The sequence below is a fragment of the Lonchura striata genome, chromosome 17 (genome assembly GCF_050655825.1).
Source record: "Lonchura striata isolate lonStrDom1 chromosome 17, ASM5065582v1, whole genome shotgun sequence".
In the NCBI taxonomy this organism is placed as follows: Eukaryota; Metazoa; Chordata; class Aves; order Passeriformes; family Estrildidae; genus Lonchura; species Lonchura striata.
In genome coordinates, this window is record NC_140719.1 from 12,454,496 (window position 1) to 12,469,531 (window position 15,036).

The following is a 15,036-nucleotide window of genomic DNA, read 5'->3' on the forward strand; positions in this document are numbered from 1 at the left end:
GGAGCGCCGGGCATCGGGTTTCGCGTCTGTTTGTTTATTCAGCGTGGATTTGATCCGGATCTGGTTTTTCTTTCTTTTTTTTTTTTTTTTTTAACCGAGCTCTCTCTGTGGGCTCTGTTGAAGAGCCTGGAAGTGCTCTCCCAGCTAAGCAGGTTCGAGGGAAGTGGACAGAGATGTTCTGGGCATTTCTGCTCCAAAAGGACCTTAATTTTCCCAGAAATCCTGAAAGGAAAAAGCAAGGAAGGAAAGTGTAGCACAGCTCAGCTGTTCCTATAACCAAGCTGCTCAATGCCCTATTTGATAGCAAAAATAACAGCAATCCTTTCTTAAGTTAGTGAGCTTTATTTAGGAAATAAATTAAATAATAAGAAAATATGAATGATTGTAATAAATACAGCATGTGTCAAAGTGATACAGACAGGGAAAGCATCATATATTTAGATAAATTACTCCAGTAGTCTGTCCCTGAAAGAACATTTGAAAGATGGAATAGAGGAAAATATACAGTTCAGTCCCAGACAAACTTTGATAAATATTTGTTTATAGGATGGGTGTTTTTGAATTGTGATACTTTATCACAACTAATTATTTTAAAGGCTGTCTCCAAGACAGAAGTGAGAGATTTTGCACACATCCAGACAGTCCCAACCTTGTCTTGCTTACAAAAAAGATTATTCATTCCTTCCCTCTATTAGAAAACCTCCAAAAATTAAAATAATTTCTAGCACTTACTTGCATTTTAGCATGCAAAAATACTCAAACATCAGAGCACATTAAGCAAAAAAAAAAAAAAAAAAAAAAATCAATAATTTCTAATAAGTCACCTGCCTTGAAGGTCCAGGACGTGACTGGACACTAAACCAGACCATGGAGGGGCCTCACCCTGCCTGGGGCAGAGCTCTGTATCCACAACGGGAAAGCCAAGGGCTCCTTTGGAAATCCCAGAGGTAATTCCCCCAGCACAGTGGAACCTGCTCCCTGCCTGCTGATGCAGCACAAGATCCCCTTACAGAAACAGAGGTTTGAAATAAATAGCAAGAAATAAATCCCTGGGGGTGAGGCTGCAGCGGGGCCGCAGCTCCTGGCTTCCAAGGTCCTGGGAAGCACAGAGACATTGATCTAGGCTTTGGGGGAAGGAATGTGCCCTGTTCCTGCTGGGGGGCAGCCAAACCCCCCCTGGGGCTGAGCCCAGAGCTCGGGGACAGGAGCTGCACCCGCTGGGCACTGCCCAGGACAGCCCAGCCCCAGCCCCAGCACAGAGCTGCTCCTCCCGGGCAGAGACCCAGCCCCAGCCCTGCCCAGGGCCACAGCACCACGGGCAGCTGCGGGGAGGAGCAGCCCTTCTCCAGGAGAAAGAATCCCCTGCCAGGAGAAAGAATGCCCTGCCAGCAGCTGCTGCCCTGGGCGTCCCCAGGGGATGGCAGAGGCTCAGGGGTGCAGCTCTGGGGATTTGGTGTGCACACAGACTAACACAAGCTCGCAAACCGAGGGGTTTTTCCTCCTCATCTGTGGGCGTTCGGAGGTGAGCCCCCCAGCCAAGCACACCTGAGGATTTGCTAATTCGTTTCTATGATGCATTTCAGGAACAGCGTGTCCTCTCTCACGTAGGCGTGCCTGGGGGACTGCAGCTTGGCCAGGGGCAGGAACATGGGGCAGCCACTGGCCACGTTCATCTCGTTCACTGGCCTCTGGAAGGAAGCAGAAGTCAGGTCTGGGCGAAAGGCATCAATGATGTGCTCCCTGTTGTTTTGGTCAAGCAACATAAAGGTCACCTGAAAACCAGAATGTGGCAGTGAGGAGTTACTGGCGTGGAAATCAAACCAAGCAGGGACAGGAGTGCTGCAAAAGCAGCTGGATGCCCCGTTGGTAATTAAATACAAACTGTAACAAACGTTCCCAACCTGCAAGGTCAGTTCATGTGAACTCCCAGATGAAGTTTTTAAAACTTTGCTAGCCATAAAACGAAATTAAATTAAATCAAGTAAGGAATTATTCCTCGGTAGAGAACTGCACAGTCCAAAGTCTCTCTCCCCTGACAACCTAAACAGCCCCTGGGTTTGGTTAAATTTAAATTTATTCTGTGATTGTGCTTTGGAATTAGAAAAAACAGCTTGGTTGCCCATGCACAAATATGTAAAAGACAAAACCTAAATATCAGTAGAATCTTCCCACCTCCTTGCCCCTTTTATTAACTCACTGTTCCATAGCTTGAAATGGGAAATATCTGTAATAATCTTTTAATTGGGAACTTTGATTTCTATTTTTTTTTGGCTACTAACTGTCAGTAAAACTATTTATAGGAAAGCTTTACAGAATTATTAACCCACAAAGGCAAGTGCCAGAGCAGAGGTCAGGTCCTGCCATGGTTTCACTGCTTTCCTAACCATTGTTGCAATTATCAGATCACACTTAGGGAAAAAAATCAGACCAGGATCACATCAGACATCTGTGGCACCTCTGTAAGTGGAACTCTCACCTCACCCCTCTGATGCCTCCAGGCAGCAAATCATAATTCCCTCCTAAACTGATATTACCTGTGTTTAGCAAGAGCCAGGAGATGTGTCTGGCTTTAGCCCATGTGGACACGGGTTGGAATATTCCAACCACCACGTTCTGGTGGTGAAAATCCTGCCTGGCAAAGTCTGGAATATCAGCAAGAGCAGCTTTCCCTGCAAGGGACTCCAGGCAGACACAAATCATTACCCAGGGCTGCAGGGCAGCTGCTCACCTTTGGAAAGGGATGTGGAAAAGCACTCAGCTTCCACAAAACTCCACAGAAGGAGTCACCTCGTGTTGACTTTTGGCTGGGATCAGACGTGGGAAGGTTTCCCTCCTTACCTTGTGCCTGAAGGGCCACGGGAGCAAAGCGTCGTAATCTCCCTTCATGACAACGAAGAACAGGGACATGTGGGTTCCCTTCCCTGTCCCATCCCCGTTCAGGTACACCCTCAGACACACCTTGTAGCCATACTTTGCAGTGTAGAAAGCTGAAAATCAGAACTCTTCGTTAGTAAAGCAGGGTTTTTTTTTGGGGGGGGAAAAAAAAGGCATAATGTGCGTTCTGGCATATGGGAAAAGGTAATGTGTGACTTGGTTTGCTCTCACAGAAAGGAGAGCAGACAAATCAGCACCCCCTGGAGATTACAAGCAATAAAAACCCAGTGGTTGGGATCCTTTTAGTGCCTCAAACCTTGGTGAAAATTACCTGTTATTAGCCACACAAGTGTAATTTCCCTAATCCAGTTACTTCCCAGGTGGGAAAGAGCCACATGGTGCCAGCAGGCAGCGAGCTGAGGGCTGGGAGGGATGGATCCACTGCAGGCAGCTGTGCTGGAGGGCAAAGGGCAGGATGAGAGCCCAAACTAGAGCACAGCCCTCTGGAAAAGCACATCCCAGTGCCCTGGATTACAGATCTCTGCACAAACAGCATCTTGGCTTGAGGAGCTGTTTTAAAGATGCTCCTGCTGGCACGAGCAGAAAGAAGCAGAGTTCTGGAGAAATGGGGGGGGATTCGGAAGGGTTGGGGTTTGTGAACACACATCTCCAACTTGTGCTTTACCTGGGGAGTACAAACTGACTGTCCTGCCAGTCACAGAGTCCTGGAGCTTCCTGGCAACCTCTGTGATTTTCCAGAGGAAGATCCCATCGTAGGAGGCTTGCTCAGAGAACAGCAGGCTCTTGTGCAGGCTGCTCAGGCCCGCGTCCTTCTGCGTCAGGCACCGGTGCAGCTCTGCAATCTGGGAGAGAAAACCAGCCCTCAGTCACCCCCTGCTCCAGGCTGGGCTGCAGGGGTGGCTGCATCCTTCTGGAGCCCTCATGTTCTGGAAGCTCTGCTTTGATTCTTTTCTAAGTGACAGCAATATGTCAAAACACACACAGAGGTGTTGTTTGGGCCTCCAGGCAAAATGCTGCTGTGAGAGGATCAGGCAATTAAACAGTTCTTCTGCCTGCTCACACTCTGATCATGGCAGACTAACACTCAAAACTCTCAGGAGCATCTCACTACCTAAACGTGGATTTAGAGAACAAATATTAGAGATGCATATTTGAAAATGTATCAAACAACAAGAGGATCCTGAATATGTGTCCAGAGCTGAGGCCTCCACTGCTCAGATTCCTGTTCTGATCCCTACCCCAGCTCCCCTGATGTGTGTCAGTATTTTTGGCTATAGAACGAGCACCCAGACAATCCTTGCTGTCATTTTTACCTTCAGTTCAAGGCCCCGTATTACATTCTGGTCCAGTTCACTCTGTCTCCTGAAGGCCAGGATTTCCAAATTAGAGCTCTCCACCTCCTTATTGAGCACTGCCACAATGTTCTCAAACACGTGCAGCTTATTTTCCAGCTCAGAAATCACCTTCTCCCTCACGAGCTGCTGCAGGCCAGACTCATCCTCAGGGGCAGAGGAAGATGCAGGGAACCAGTCCATTTCTGGATCCCTGCTGAACTGCAGCCCTGCTGGGATCTGCAGGTCACAGATGCTTTTTCCTGCACTCTTCAAGTTCAGCTCTGGCCGTGGGGAGAGGCCCTTGGAGCACAGGGTTCCCTGCAGCTGCCTCATGTGCTGCAGCAGGAGCAGCATGTGGGCTGCCACGGCGGAGTTTTGGTGCTCCTGGATCTTCTCTTTGCTTCCCTGGAAGAGACAACGCTGTCACTGCCCCTCCCTGGCCACCACAGCTGCCCTGGGGACAAACCCAGCCACCCTTCAGCTCCTGGGACAGGGAAAAGCTGCGAGGTGCAGGTGCAGCTCCATCACCCGGCATCAGAAGTGCTGATTCTGTTTTGAGAGACACTTCCCTGAAGGGAATGTCCAAACCAGGTGGAACCTGCCTGAAGAGACCTGTTTCACTCACCCTAAATGCACAGCCAACTTCAGAAAAACAACAGCCATCCTTGTCGGATGAGGATGTAGAGTGGCTCTGTTGAAAAAAAAATGCAGAAGAAATAATCAAAACTAATTGCAGGGAATTCTTTTATTTCCCTACAAACACCTAAGGTTTGTACCCAGCAGCTATAAATCAGATTAATTCAAGTCAAGGTAATTCCACAGCTTCCAGTGCCCAGCCAGCTTTGAAAATTGATGGCAAATCAATTAAGAGTGTGGTTGAGAGCAAGGTTCCTGCACACAGCCTGGCAGTGAGGTGTCCATCTCCCAGACCCCATAATGACAGAACACAATTTAATGAGCACAGGGATCACCTGGCAACAATTTCTCACAAAGAAAATGCTGTGCAGCACACTCCTGGTCAGGTGGCTCTCACTCAAGGTATGAGAGGAGACAAATATTTGCCCATTTTGGAAGGTTAATTGAGAAGATAATTTAGTGAAGGTAATTGTGGGAGCAGGGGAGGGAAGGCAGTCAGCAGGGCTTTGCTGGGATGTGAAGAGCAGCCAGAAACAACTGCTGGATCTGAAGATGTTCTCAGGGATTTGTTTAATCTAAATGAACAAGTGATAATTTTATTAATTGAAATAAAGCTGCATTGATCCTTCATCTTTCACCCACCTTTTCCTTTGATGCTGTTTCTGTTTGCACAGGTTTTTGTTCCTTGCATAAACTGCCTTCACATGAGTGCTCCTGCGATTAAAACAAGAAGGAAAAAGTCAGTGCCTTATTTAATTATTGAATTAAAGGTCACCCTGGGATATTGGATACAAGATTGGCAATGTGCAAGTGTTGCCAGGTTCAGAGTTATGTGCACACACACCAAAATGTGCACTCACATACATGCAGGGACAAGCAGGGGGTTAGAGAACAGGAAAACAGCAATGACCAGCAGAACAGGAAATTCAAATATATACATATATATATATATATATATATATATATATATATATATATATATGAACATAAACAGGTTACAGCACAGGAAATTCCAATATAAATTCTAATTCAAATATAAACTCTTCTTGTGCTGACTCCATACACTTTTCTCAAGCTGCAGACCCTTCTTGCATCCTGCTTCTGAACACTTTGCAGGCTGGAATCCAAATTCTCCATCGTGATGTGCCACAGAAAATGCATCACCACTCACAGGCCTCCTGCCATTTCTGCCTCCAGGGAGGGTGAAGTGATCCCCGTGCCACTGGTTCTGTAATATTTGTATTTAACACAGCAGCTGCCAGCTTTGCCCCCACACTCTGCAGAGGGGGTGGCTTTAATCTGCACAAGCTCCTCTGCACACCAGTTCTGAGGTTTCCCTTTCGATTCTCAGAAATGCAGCCATGGGTTTTTCTCACTCTCTAACCCATATTTTAACATTCATTATCTTGCCAGTGATCTTAGAAATTTCTGCTCTTTTACTCCTTTATAGCACAAGTTTCTTGAGCGGGAGAGGAGATCTCCTTCAGAGGAGAGAAGTTTATTTAAAAATAGAGAAATACAAAAAAGTCATAAAACATTAAACTGAATGAATAAAATGAAGAGAGCAAGAGCAGCACCCAAAATTTATTACTTTCTCCAGGAGGGTTGTGGACACACAGAATACCACAAATAATCACAATTCTGAACTAGGTGCAAATTCATTAAAGCAGATCATGTACCCGGAATTCTACACACACTAAAGGAGCCACACCTGAAGGCCAGCCCCCTGCTCGGTTACCAAGGTCTCCCAACCCAAATATCAATTAGGTGGTGGTGCCTGAGTGGGAGGAGAAGAGCTCTGGAGGCGCTGGAGCTGCAAGGAGCCCCGAGCAGAGGAGGAGCAGAGCGGGCTCAGGCTCCCCTGCAGCGGGCAGGAATTCCTGTTGCCACCTTCTGGTGGGCACAGTTTTGGGTTTAGCACCGGGGCATGAGCCTGGCTCCCGGTTCTCCTCTCTCTGCAGCTCAGGGGAGGATGAGCAGTGCAGGGCTTTGCCTTCTTTTTCCTGCCTCTGTGGAGGTCAGGGTTGAAGGCTCTTGTTTTGCACCTTGTGATATTGCACACTTCTAATCCAACTCCACACCATCATCCCAGTGCTGCCAATCCATTTTGGAAGCCTTCTCCACGCCCTCAGGTCAAATATAGCATTTTCTTGGGGGTCTGTGCCCTTCAGCACAGAGAGTTTAAAATTCTCAGCATCCAGGACTCCAAGAGAGGAGCACAAGCAGAAGCAGCAGATTTTAGCAGAGCACCCCATTCTTACCCCTGGAGGACTCATAATCTCTTATAAATCCCTCAGTTCAGTATTTGAGAGGCACCAATTTGTGACACTTTGGACACACAAAGCTATCTACACCTCTGAAATATTCACAACCCTCCTCTCATGTGGATCTTTAATCACCCTGCCCAACTGCAAGGCTGGCAATTATTCTCTTGAAATCACTTGGAGGGAACAATATTAATTATTTGAGCAAATAACATAACAAATATAAAGCAAATATGTTTGAATGGGCACTGTTTGAATTTGTGGCAGATTCAGAGTGAGATCTTCCTGGTTTGTGGACACTGCTGATAATTTGGAGATTTACACCTGGTCAGATCTAATAGAAACAATATCTGACAGAATCCTGCCCTACACATTTGTGGGTAATTTTAGTTTGAATAAACTTCAGCCACTTTTCAAGATCCCCTCCCTGCTGCTGTCTGTGCTTTTCTGGTTTTCTCTTGCCTCACACCAGGACTCATTTTGAGGCAGGATCTGAAACCTGCCCAAACCCAGGGGAGCACACGGGCACTTTGTCACATCACCAGCAGATTATCACATCCAATTTCCCCTCCAACACTTGTGTGGAAAAATGATCAAACTCAGGAAAATTAAATATTCCCTGAGTGCAACGAAATCAGGATGGGAAAATGGCAGCACAGATCATTGAAACCATCAATAAAAAGTCTTTATTCGAGACAGAAATGTTCTTACCTGGCCTTCAGAGCTGGCCAGGCTGCACTGGCACTGCTGACACACTGTCACATTATTGACACATCCATTTTCCAAGTGATCTGCCAGCTTCCTCCTCATCACCACGTGCCCACAGCCAGTGTGACAAGGGATCAAAGCATATTCACATAAACTCTGATGCTCCTGGAAGTAAAAAGTTATAAAGCAACATGTGAAGTGCTTATTCATGTTCATCTATAAATAGATATTCACATTTATCTATAAATAGTCTCTGTTCTGGCAGCCCAGGGCTCTCTGATCTGCATTTCTTCTAAGCGTGGGTAAAGTCCCACTGCACAAAGTTCCTGAGATTACTGGTGAAAAATTCACCAGCTTTACTGGGGCTTTTCTTTTTTTAACTCTCAAAACCAAAACCAAATGACATTTGGTAAATTCAAACACAAGGTCTCCCTTAAACAGTTTCCCTTAGGGCTTTTATTTAAAAATACCATGATCCTGGTCCCATCTTTCTCCCTTATATTCATTACTCAAATTTACATGTGAGATTCACAAATTTTGCCCATTTAAATATTTTAACTGAGGCATTTCAGATTAGTTTGAAAAGAATGATGAATACAAACAATACATTGACGCAGGAGGGATTTTTTCTCCTCTGCAATATGCCAAGAACATTGCCTGAACAGTGTCCTGGAGACTGAAGTGCTCTGCCCTGCCACCACCTGCTTGTAGCAGCCTTGCATTTGAATAATAAGGAAACCACTGGATAAAATATCAAGTTGATGCAAGTTTGTGCAACGTGAGTTTCATTCAGAATGTTCTGGATTTGGCCAAAGCCCTGCTAAAGTTAATCAGAGAAGCACAGAATGATTTGGGTTAGAAGGGACTTTAAAGACCATCCAGTCCCAGCTCCCTGCCACGGGCAGGGAACCTTCCACAGATTAATGGCACATTTTTGGGCAAAAACATTGGTATAAATCACAATATTGACACGGATTCTAATTAATTGCATGCATTTGTGTCTGCTGGTGTCCTGGTTTCATTGCCCCTCTGTCCCCACTCCGTATTCATCTGAATAAACTCTCTTTGAATAAACTCTCTTTGAACATACTTCAAAATCTTTCATGGTACCAGACCAGCTGCACCCAAGGGTCACACAGTGGACTCTGAGTTCAGAAATCTCTTTATTAATGGCAGCATCACCAAAAGCCTAGAAAGAAAACAAAGTAAGGAAAAAAACATTGATTAGAAAGTACTTTTGAATGCATCCTTGGAATAGGAATAGGATGGTAGAAATCCACACCTTGATAAATATTTAATTTTTTTTTTTTAATTACTGTATTACATAAGACTCTGTGACCTGTCAAGTGAATCTTAGTGTAGTAGAAGCCCAAATAATTATGAAATAATTTATTTCTTAGCACTCAAAATGAATCTATTTGACACGATGTTAATTTACTGAAAATAAGCCCGGCCAACTACAGGTTTTATTTTGCATTTCTTTTCACGGGAGCCTGAAATATTTCACACGCAGCGACGTGCTGACAGGACGCTGACTGCGGGGTCCCTTAATGAATGCATTTCATTATCGGGGTCATTAACACCTCCTAAACGTGCTGCAGAGAGGAGCTGAGAGCCTCTGCACTGAGAGCACTGCTCAGATCTGCTCATTTAGACACCGTGTGCTAAACAAAAATAGAAATCAAATGGGAAAGAGATTTGTTCTTTGCACTACATAGATTTTTGTGTTATTTAAACACGGGGAATTGTACAATTGCTATGTAATGATGAAATACTGCACACTTTAACATTACATCTTGCACCAAAACAGGGATCCTGGCACAAGAAGAAGCCCTGCCACAGTTAAAGTGTTTTTGGATAGTCTGCAGGTAAGCACAGTGCAGAGAAATGCAGATTTCACACGGAGTAACACAGAGCGAGGATTGAGAGGGGGAAAGCTTTACAAAGAGAAGCAGGAAAGTATTTACAAATAATGCCCACATCTCAAAGTTCCTGAAAATCTAGGCAGCATCTGCTGGGAAGGACGGGCACAGGAGATCCTCTCCCTCCTTGGAGCAGAGAACTGCCAGGCAGCCCCGGGGGGGTCACTTCACTGCCCCCACTGCAGAAAGTCCCAGCACACCCAAAAGAACCCCAGAGCAGAGAAATCCCAAACTGACAGGAAAGCACAGCCAGCTCAGAAGGGCTCAGCTGCACCTATTTGTGCAGGAGATCTGTCACTGGGAAATTCATTCCAGAATTGAGGATTTTTACTTTTTTCTGGGAGATCACCAAGTTCAGCATCAGCAGCAGATCCATTATTTTGCTGCTGTCTAAATTTTGGCTTTTATGCCACTGTCAGCTGCCTATTTGTTTTCATTTCCCCCTAAAAAATGTAGACAGATTATGTGTCTGTTGATATCCTTGCATGTAATAAGAGAGGAGGGAAAAGGACAGGCTGGGACTGGGCCTTAAGGCCCAGTTTGCACTTGGGATACAGAACAGCACAGCAACGTGCCAGGAAAATCACACAAGAAGAGATCTGCACCATTAAATTACAGATGAAACACTGGCCAGAGCATAGTTTGTAGCAATTATTATGTTCAGCTTCATGTTTGAAGGGTACAAGAAACCAGGAGGTTGGAAAATCCATTAAAGCACTTCCTGAGGATGATAAGTAACAGTTAGGACATATTATTACAAGTAGGAAAGCACCAGTTATTTTGAGACAATAAAAAGTTAATCACATGGAAGAGTTTGGGATTTTACATTGCAGAACCTGGATTTGGGAAGTCCTGAGGCTGCCATTACACTTTTTAAAATCAAAAAACTCTGGGAAATCCAAGTTATTAAAGCTTAAGTTAAAATGTGTAACTATCAGCTGCTATTGCATTTTATAGCATTCCCTTCTCAACTCCAGTCCAGAAGTGATGACTACAGAGAATGGTTATTGATAAATTAATGATCTGTGAACTACAACTTACCCTTTCTTCTGCCAATAGACTTTCCTCACCTAAAGTGTTGGGATCTTCCTCTTTACATTTCTGGCAAATTGCATTTTTATTGTTTCTGGTAAAAAGAAAGAAAAATTAAATACCAATCCATTTGTGCACTGCAGTTTAGGATGTCTCTGTACAGGCACTGACACAAATAAAACCATGAAAATTGTGATTTCCTCTCAGAGTCCATAATTCTTATTCACTAAAGGCTTGAACACACTGATGTTAAAAAAGTTTTGCTCTTCTATTCTTCAAGATCAGGACTATGCCCATCAATCTTATTTATATTTCAGTAAAATAAGGGCAGCCTGAACCATAAAAAGGAATAAAGATGGAAAGCTATTTATCCCATGAATGATTCAAAAACTCAAAGTAGGAAAGAGAATGTGAAAACTGAAGTCTCTTAAAACACAGAAAATGCCCATTTTGCCCAGACAGATACAGATATATATGACATTGTATTCACTAAAACCCCATGACATCCCTTATCAAAGGGCTGGGAAGTGCTACGGAAGGATTAAGCCAGCTTTGGACCAGCTGTTCAAGGTTAAATCAGAATTATTATATCACAGACAGAAAAACTCCATCAGGCCCCCCTGAGACTTCCACGGTGGAAACGAGGAGGGGGCAGGGAATATCCTGCAGTCCCCCATGGAAAATCCTTGCAGCCAGGAAAATGCCAGGGCGTCCCAAAGCCCAGCTCCGGGAGCCCTGGCAGTGCCCCCGGGCACAGCCCAGCACCTACCTGACGATCCAGGTGAGGCAGGCAGAGCAGTACCTGTGCCCACAGAGCGTCTGCAGGGCTTTCTTCAGGATGTTGTTGCAGTTGCTGCACAGGAACTTCTGGCCAGGCACGTCCTCGCAGATGTTGGGGGGATACCCGGAGGGGAACTCGTTCTCGTCAGGGGCAGAGCCAGGGGGGTCCTGCAGGCTCCTGCTGCTGTTCTCAGCCATCTGAAGCGAGCACTGAGCGGGAGGAGATCAAATCCAGGTGCTCAAACACTCACCTGGGTGTGAGAGGATGCACCAGAGGCAGCCCCAAAGCCGAGCAGTAACCTCGCAGCGCTCGGCTGGGTCTGCAGTGACAGGCGTGACCAAATGTCACAGTGGGGTTTGACCTGGCACCAGCAGGAAATTACTGCACACCTTTAAAAATTCCCTCAGACACAAGACAAAAATAGACAGGGTCCCAAAAAGGGAGGGTTGGGGTTTTCTTTCAAGAGTTTTTAGCTTGTAGAATGATGAGCTACAGTCCCATCGGTCCTCAGCACAGAGGATTGTTTCTGCAGAGTAAATCCCCAACCACATCAATTCTCAAAATTCGTGATTTCACTTCATGCACACAGAAATTCATCAGCTGGTGTGTTGGCAGTGACCTTTCTGAAGTCATAAGACTTGTGGTGAAGTGACAAAGGAAATCCCAAGTCCACAAGCCCTTGATGCTGTGCTCTGAACAGGCACATCTGGAGCCACATGTGCCAAGGTGTCATGCACATTCCATTTGGTTTGGCTTGCTGTGCAGTGGGACCTTTTTGGAAATGCAGCTGAAACTGATTCTGGTGTCTCTTGGAAAGTCCAAGGACAGTTTTCACCCCGGGAACTGGTGCAGTTTGATTATAATAACACCTTTATAAAGCTTTTTTTTTTTTTTCCCATAACAGTACTGACACACCATAACCTGTCTCAGTATTACCAATAGTCACGCTGACTGAGAAATCTGAAAAGAAATGACTCAGGCTGCCGTGGGCAGGCCGGGCTGGCGGTGTGACTGCCGTGAGGTGGGCAGGGCACAGCCCGGGCTGGAACACGCCGCGTTTTCCATGGCCTGGCTCGGCCAGTTCCCTCTGCAGCCCCGGAGCGGGAGCTCCGCAGGGGCTGCCCGGCCCTGGGCTGGAGCCGGCAACACGAACGTCTCGGAACCCAAGGTGTTTCACTGGGTGCCGGGGCTCACGGCTCCCCGTGCCCGGCCCGGGGGTCCCTCCGAGCCGCCCATCCCGGCTCAGGGCGGCGGAGAGCGGCCAGGACCCCCGGCCAGCCCCCGCTACCCTCCGGGCGCTCCCGGGGCGCGGTTCGGGCACCGGGCCCGTGTGGCCGGGGGCCGCGGGCGGTTCTCCGCACCGGGGGCCGCTCCCCTCCGTCCCTGCTGCTCCCCTGCATCCCTCCCGCTCCTCTCCATCCCTCCCGCTCCTCTCCATCCCTCCCTCCCTCCGTCCCTGCCGCTCCCCTGCATCCCTCCCGCTCCTCTCCATCCCTCCCGCTCCTCTCCATCCCTCCCTCCCTCCGTCCCTGCCGCTCCCCTGCATCCCTCCCGCTCCTCTCCATCCCTCCCTCCCTCCGTCCCTCCCGCTCTCCTACATCCCTCCGCTCCCCTGCATCCCTCCCGCTCCTCTCCATCCCTCCCTCCCTCCGTCCCTGCCGCTCCCCTGCATCCCTCCCGCTCCTCTCCATCCCTCCCTCCCTCCGTCCCTGCCGCTGCCGCCCATCCCTCCCTGCATCCCCGCCTCTCCGGTACCTGAGCCCGCCGGCCCCGGGCGGGCGCTCCGCGGGTACCGGAGCCGCGGCCGGGCGGCGGGGCCGGACTGGGCGATGCTGCCTCGCTCCGGCCGGGAGGAGCGGGGAGCCCGAGCCGCGCCCCGGCGCCGGCGGGAGCGGGGCTTCCCCTGCTCGGGGAGCGGCGCGGGGAATTGGCTGAGGAAAGGCCCCCCGAGGCAAATTCCCCCGGGCCGGCTGACATGGAGAATCTGGCGGCTGGTTCCTGAAAGCGCAGGGCTGCCGGGTGAGCCATGGGGACTCGGAGAGAAAGTCCTGGCTGCCCAGAGCGCGGTCACAGCGCGACCTGCCCCGCACGGCCTCGGGATGGAGGAACTCGGGACAGCCCGTGCCAGGTCCGGGATGGAGCCTGGAGCCTCTGGAGCCTCCGGGAAAGCTCGCCGGGGAAACCCCGCTCTGCCTCACCCTCCAACGCAGCCTGGCTAGCACAGCAGGGCAACACAGGAGTTGTCTGCAAAGCCTTCTTAGAGTGCAGTAAAGATTCTACAAAGCAAAGTTTCATTATCAGCAGAATAATGGACCTTTTCACCCCTGACACGGCTCCCTTCCCTGCCGCCCTCTCTAGTTCTGACAGAGGATTCAGTCAGAAAAAGAGTTGTACATGCAAATCTGTTCACTGTTCCCTGTGGGGAGCATCCCTGGGGGTGAGGCCCTGCCCAGAATTCACAGTGAAAAGCAGAGGTGATTTCTGTGGGTGTTTCAGTGGCTGTGCATTGCTGTCCTGCCCGTGCTGCCTGCCGAGGGATTCGTGCTCAGGGTGTTTGCCCAAGTCTGGCACAGCCACAACAGACACTTCCCTCCCCTCTGTGCTGACCTGGAGCTGCTGATGTGATGTAGATGTGCAGTTCAGAGTCACCAGGGCTGGCTGTTAACTCAAAGCTATGGGCAAAGTGTGACACAGCCCCAGTGAGGCCTTGGCCTGACCCATTTGGCCTCATTTGGGTTGTTAAAATTCATCACAAATTAATCTGGCCTGGGCAGTTTCTGCCAGGGTGGGAGTTAAAATCTCTTTCGGAAAAGGAAAGAATTCTAGATGTGGTTTTTCAAACTTTGGGGCTATAAAGAGGTGTAAGATGCTAATTTTAGAATGATCAGTGTTACACCACAGGGTCAGGTTCAGGGATGAAGTGGCAGCTCCACCTCTCCCTGTGCCCTTAACTCACTCTTTTCCTCTTGCTTTGAGACTTCTTGAAAGTTTTTGTGATTCTGTTACACCTCTGTCTCCAAAGGTGCTGAATTACACAAAGAAACTAAAGATAAGGTTTTGGTACTTTCCAAACTAGAGAGATTTCCTGTGGTAAATTTCCCCCATATGAGATCAGTTAACTGAAAACAGGATGTGGCTCTGAGAAAGATTAAAATTTGAAGCTTAATTTTACTGTAGAGCCATTCCAGCAGTGCTCAGCATTGCAGGGCACTGTGTTACTATTTAAGGGGAATGATCATTTTATATGCTAGGGAAGAAGTGCATAAGGGAATATATTCCCATATTTAATATCACCTTTTAAAAACAAGCCAAGGTGTTGAGACTTTTAATGCTACAAATTTCATAGGACATTGAAAATGGAATGTAGGCTCAGATGCTCTGAGTTTTAAAGACTGTAGTCAAAAGGATAATTGCATTTCAGTGAGATGTTTAAGATAGGGATGTCACATTCTATGAAAACATGA

The 15,036-nt window shown here is 47.6% G+C and overlaps 1 protein-coding gene across 5 annotated transcripts; it reads right to left on the bottom strand.

The window, feature by feature from the left end:
- Window positions 1-326: 326 nt before the first annotated feature.
- On the bottom strand, window positions 327-14,705 carry TRAF1 (TNF receptor associated factor 1). Of its 5 annotated transcripts, none has more exons than XM_085556296.1 (11): window positions 13,328-14,696; window positions 11,594-11,781; window positions 10,801-10,885; window positions 8,928-9,026; window positions 7,841-8,002; window positions 5,508-5,579; window positions 4,855-4,920; window positions 4,209-4,634; window positions 3,560-3,737; window positions 2,839-2,987; window positions 327-1,772 (listed from the first exon to the last, which is right to left on the bottom strand). In XM_085556296.1, exons 1-11 carry the CDS (start codon window positions 13,598-13,600, stop codon window positions 1,557-1,559), a joined length of 1,914 nt encoding a protein of 637 aa, XP_085412422.1. In that variant the 5' UTR covers window positions 13,601-14,696; the 3' UTR covers window positions 327-1,556. The 5 variants fall into 5 exon arrangements, with proteins under 5 accessions (XP_085412422.1, XP_085412423.1, XP_077644047.2 ...); XM_085556297.1 differs by having other exon boundaries at window positions 327-1,688; window positions 11,561-11,781; window positions 13,328-14,693; XM_077787921.2 differs by having other exon boundaries at window positions 11,561-11,781; window positions 13,328-14,689.
- Window positions 14,706-15,036: the final 331 nt, after the last annotated feature.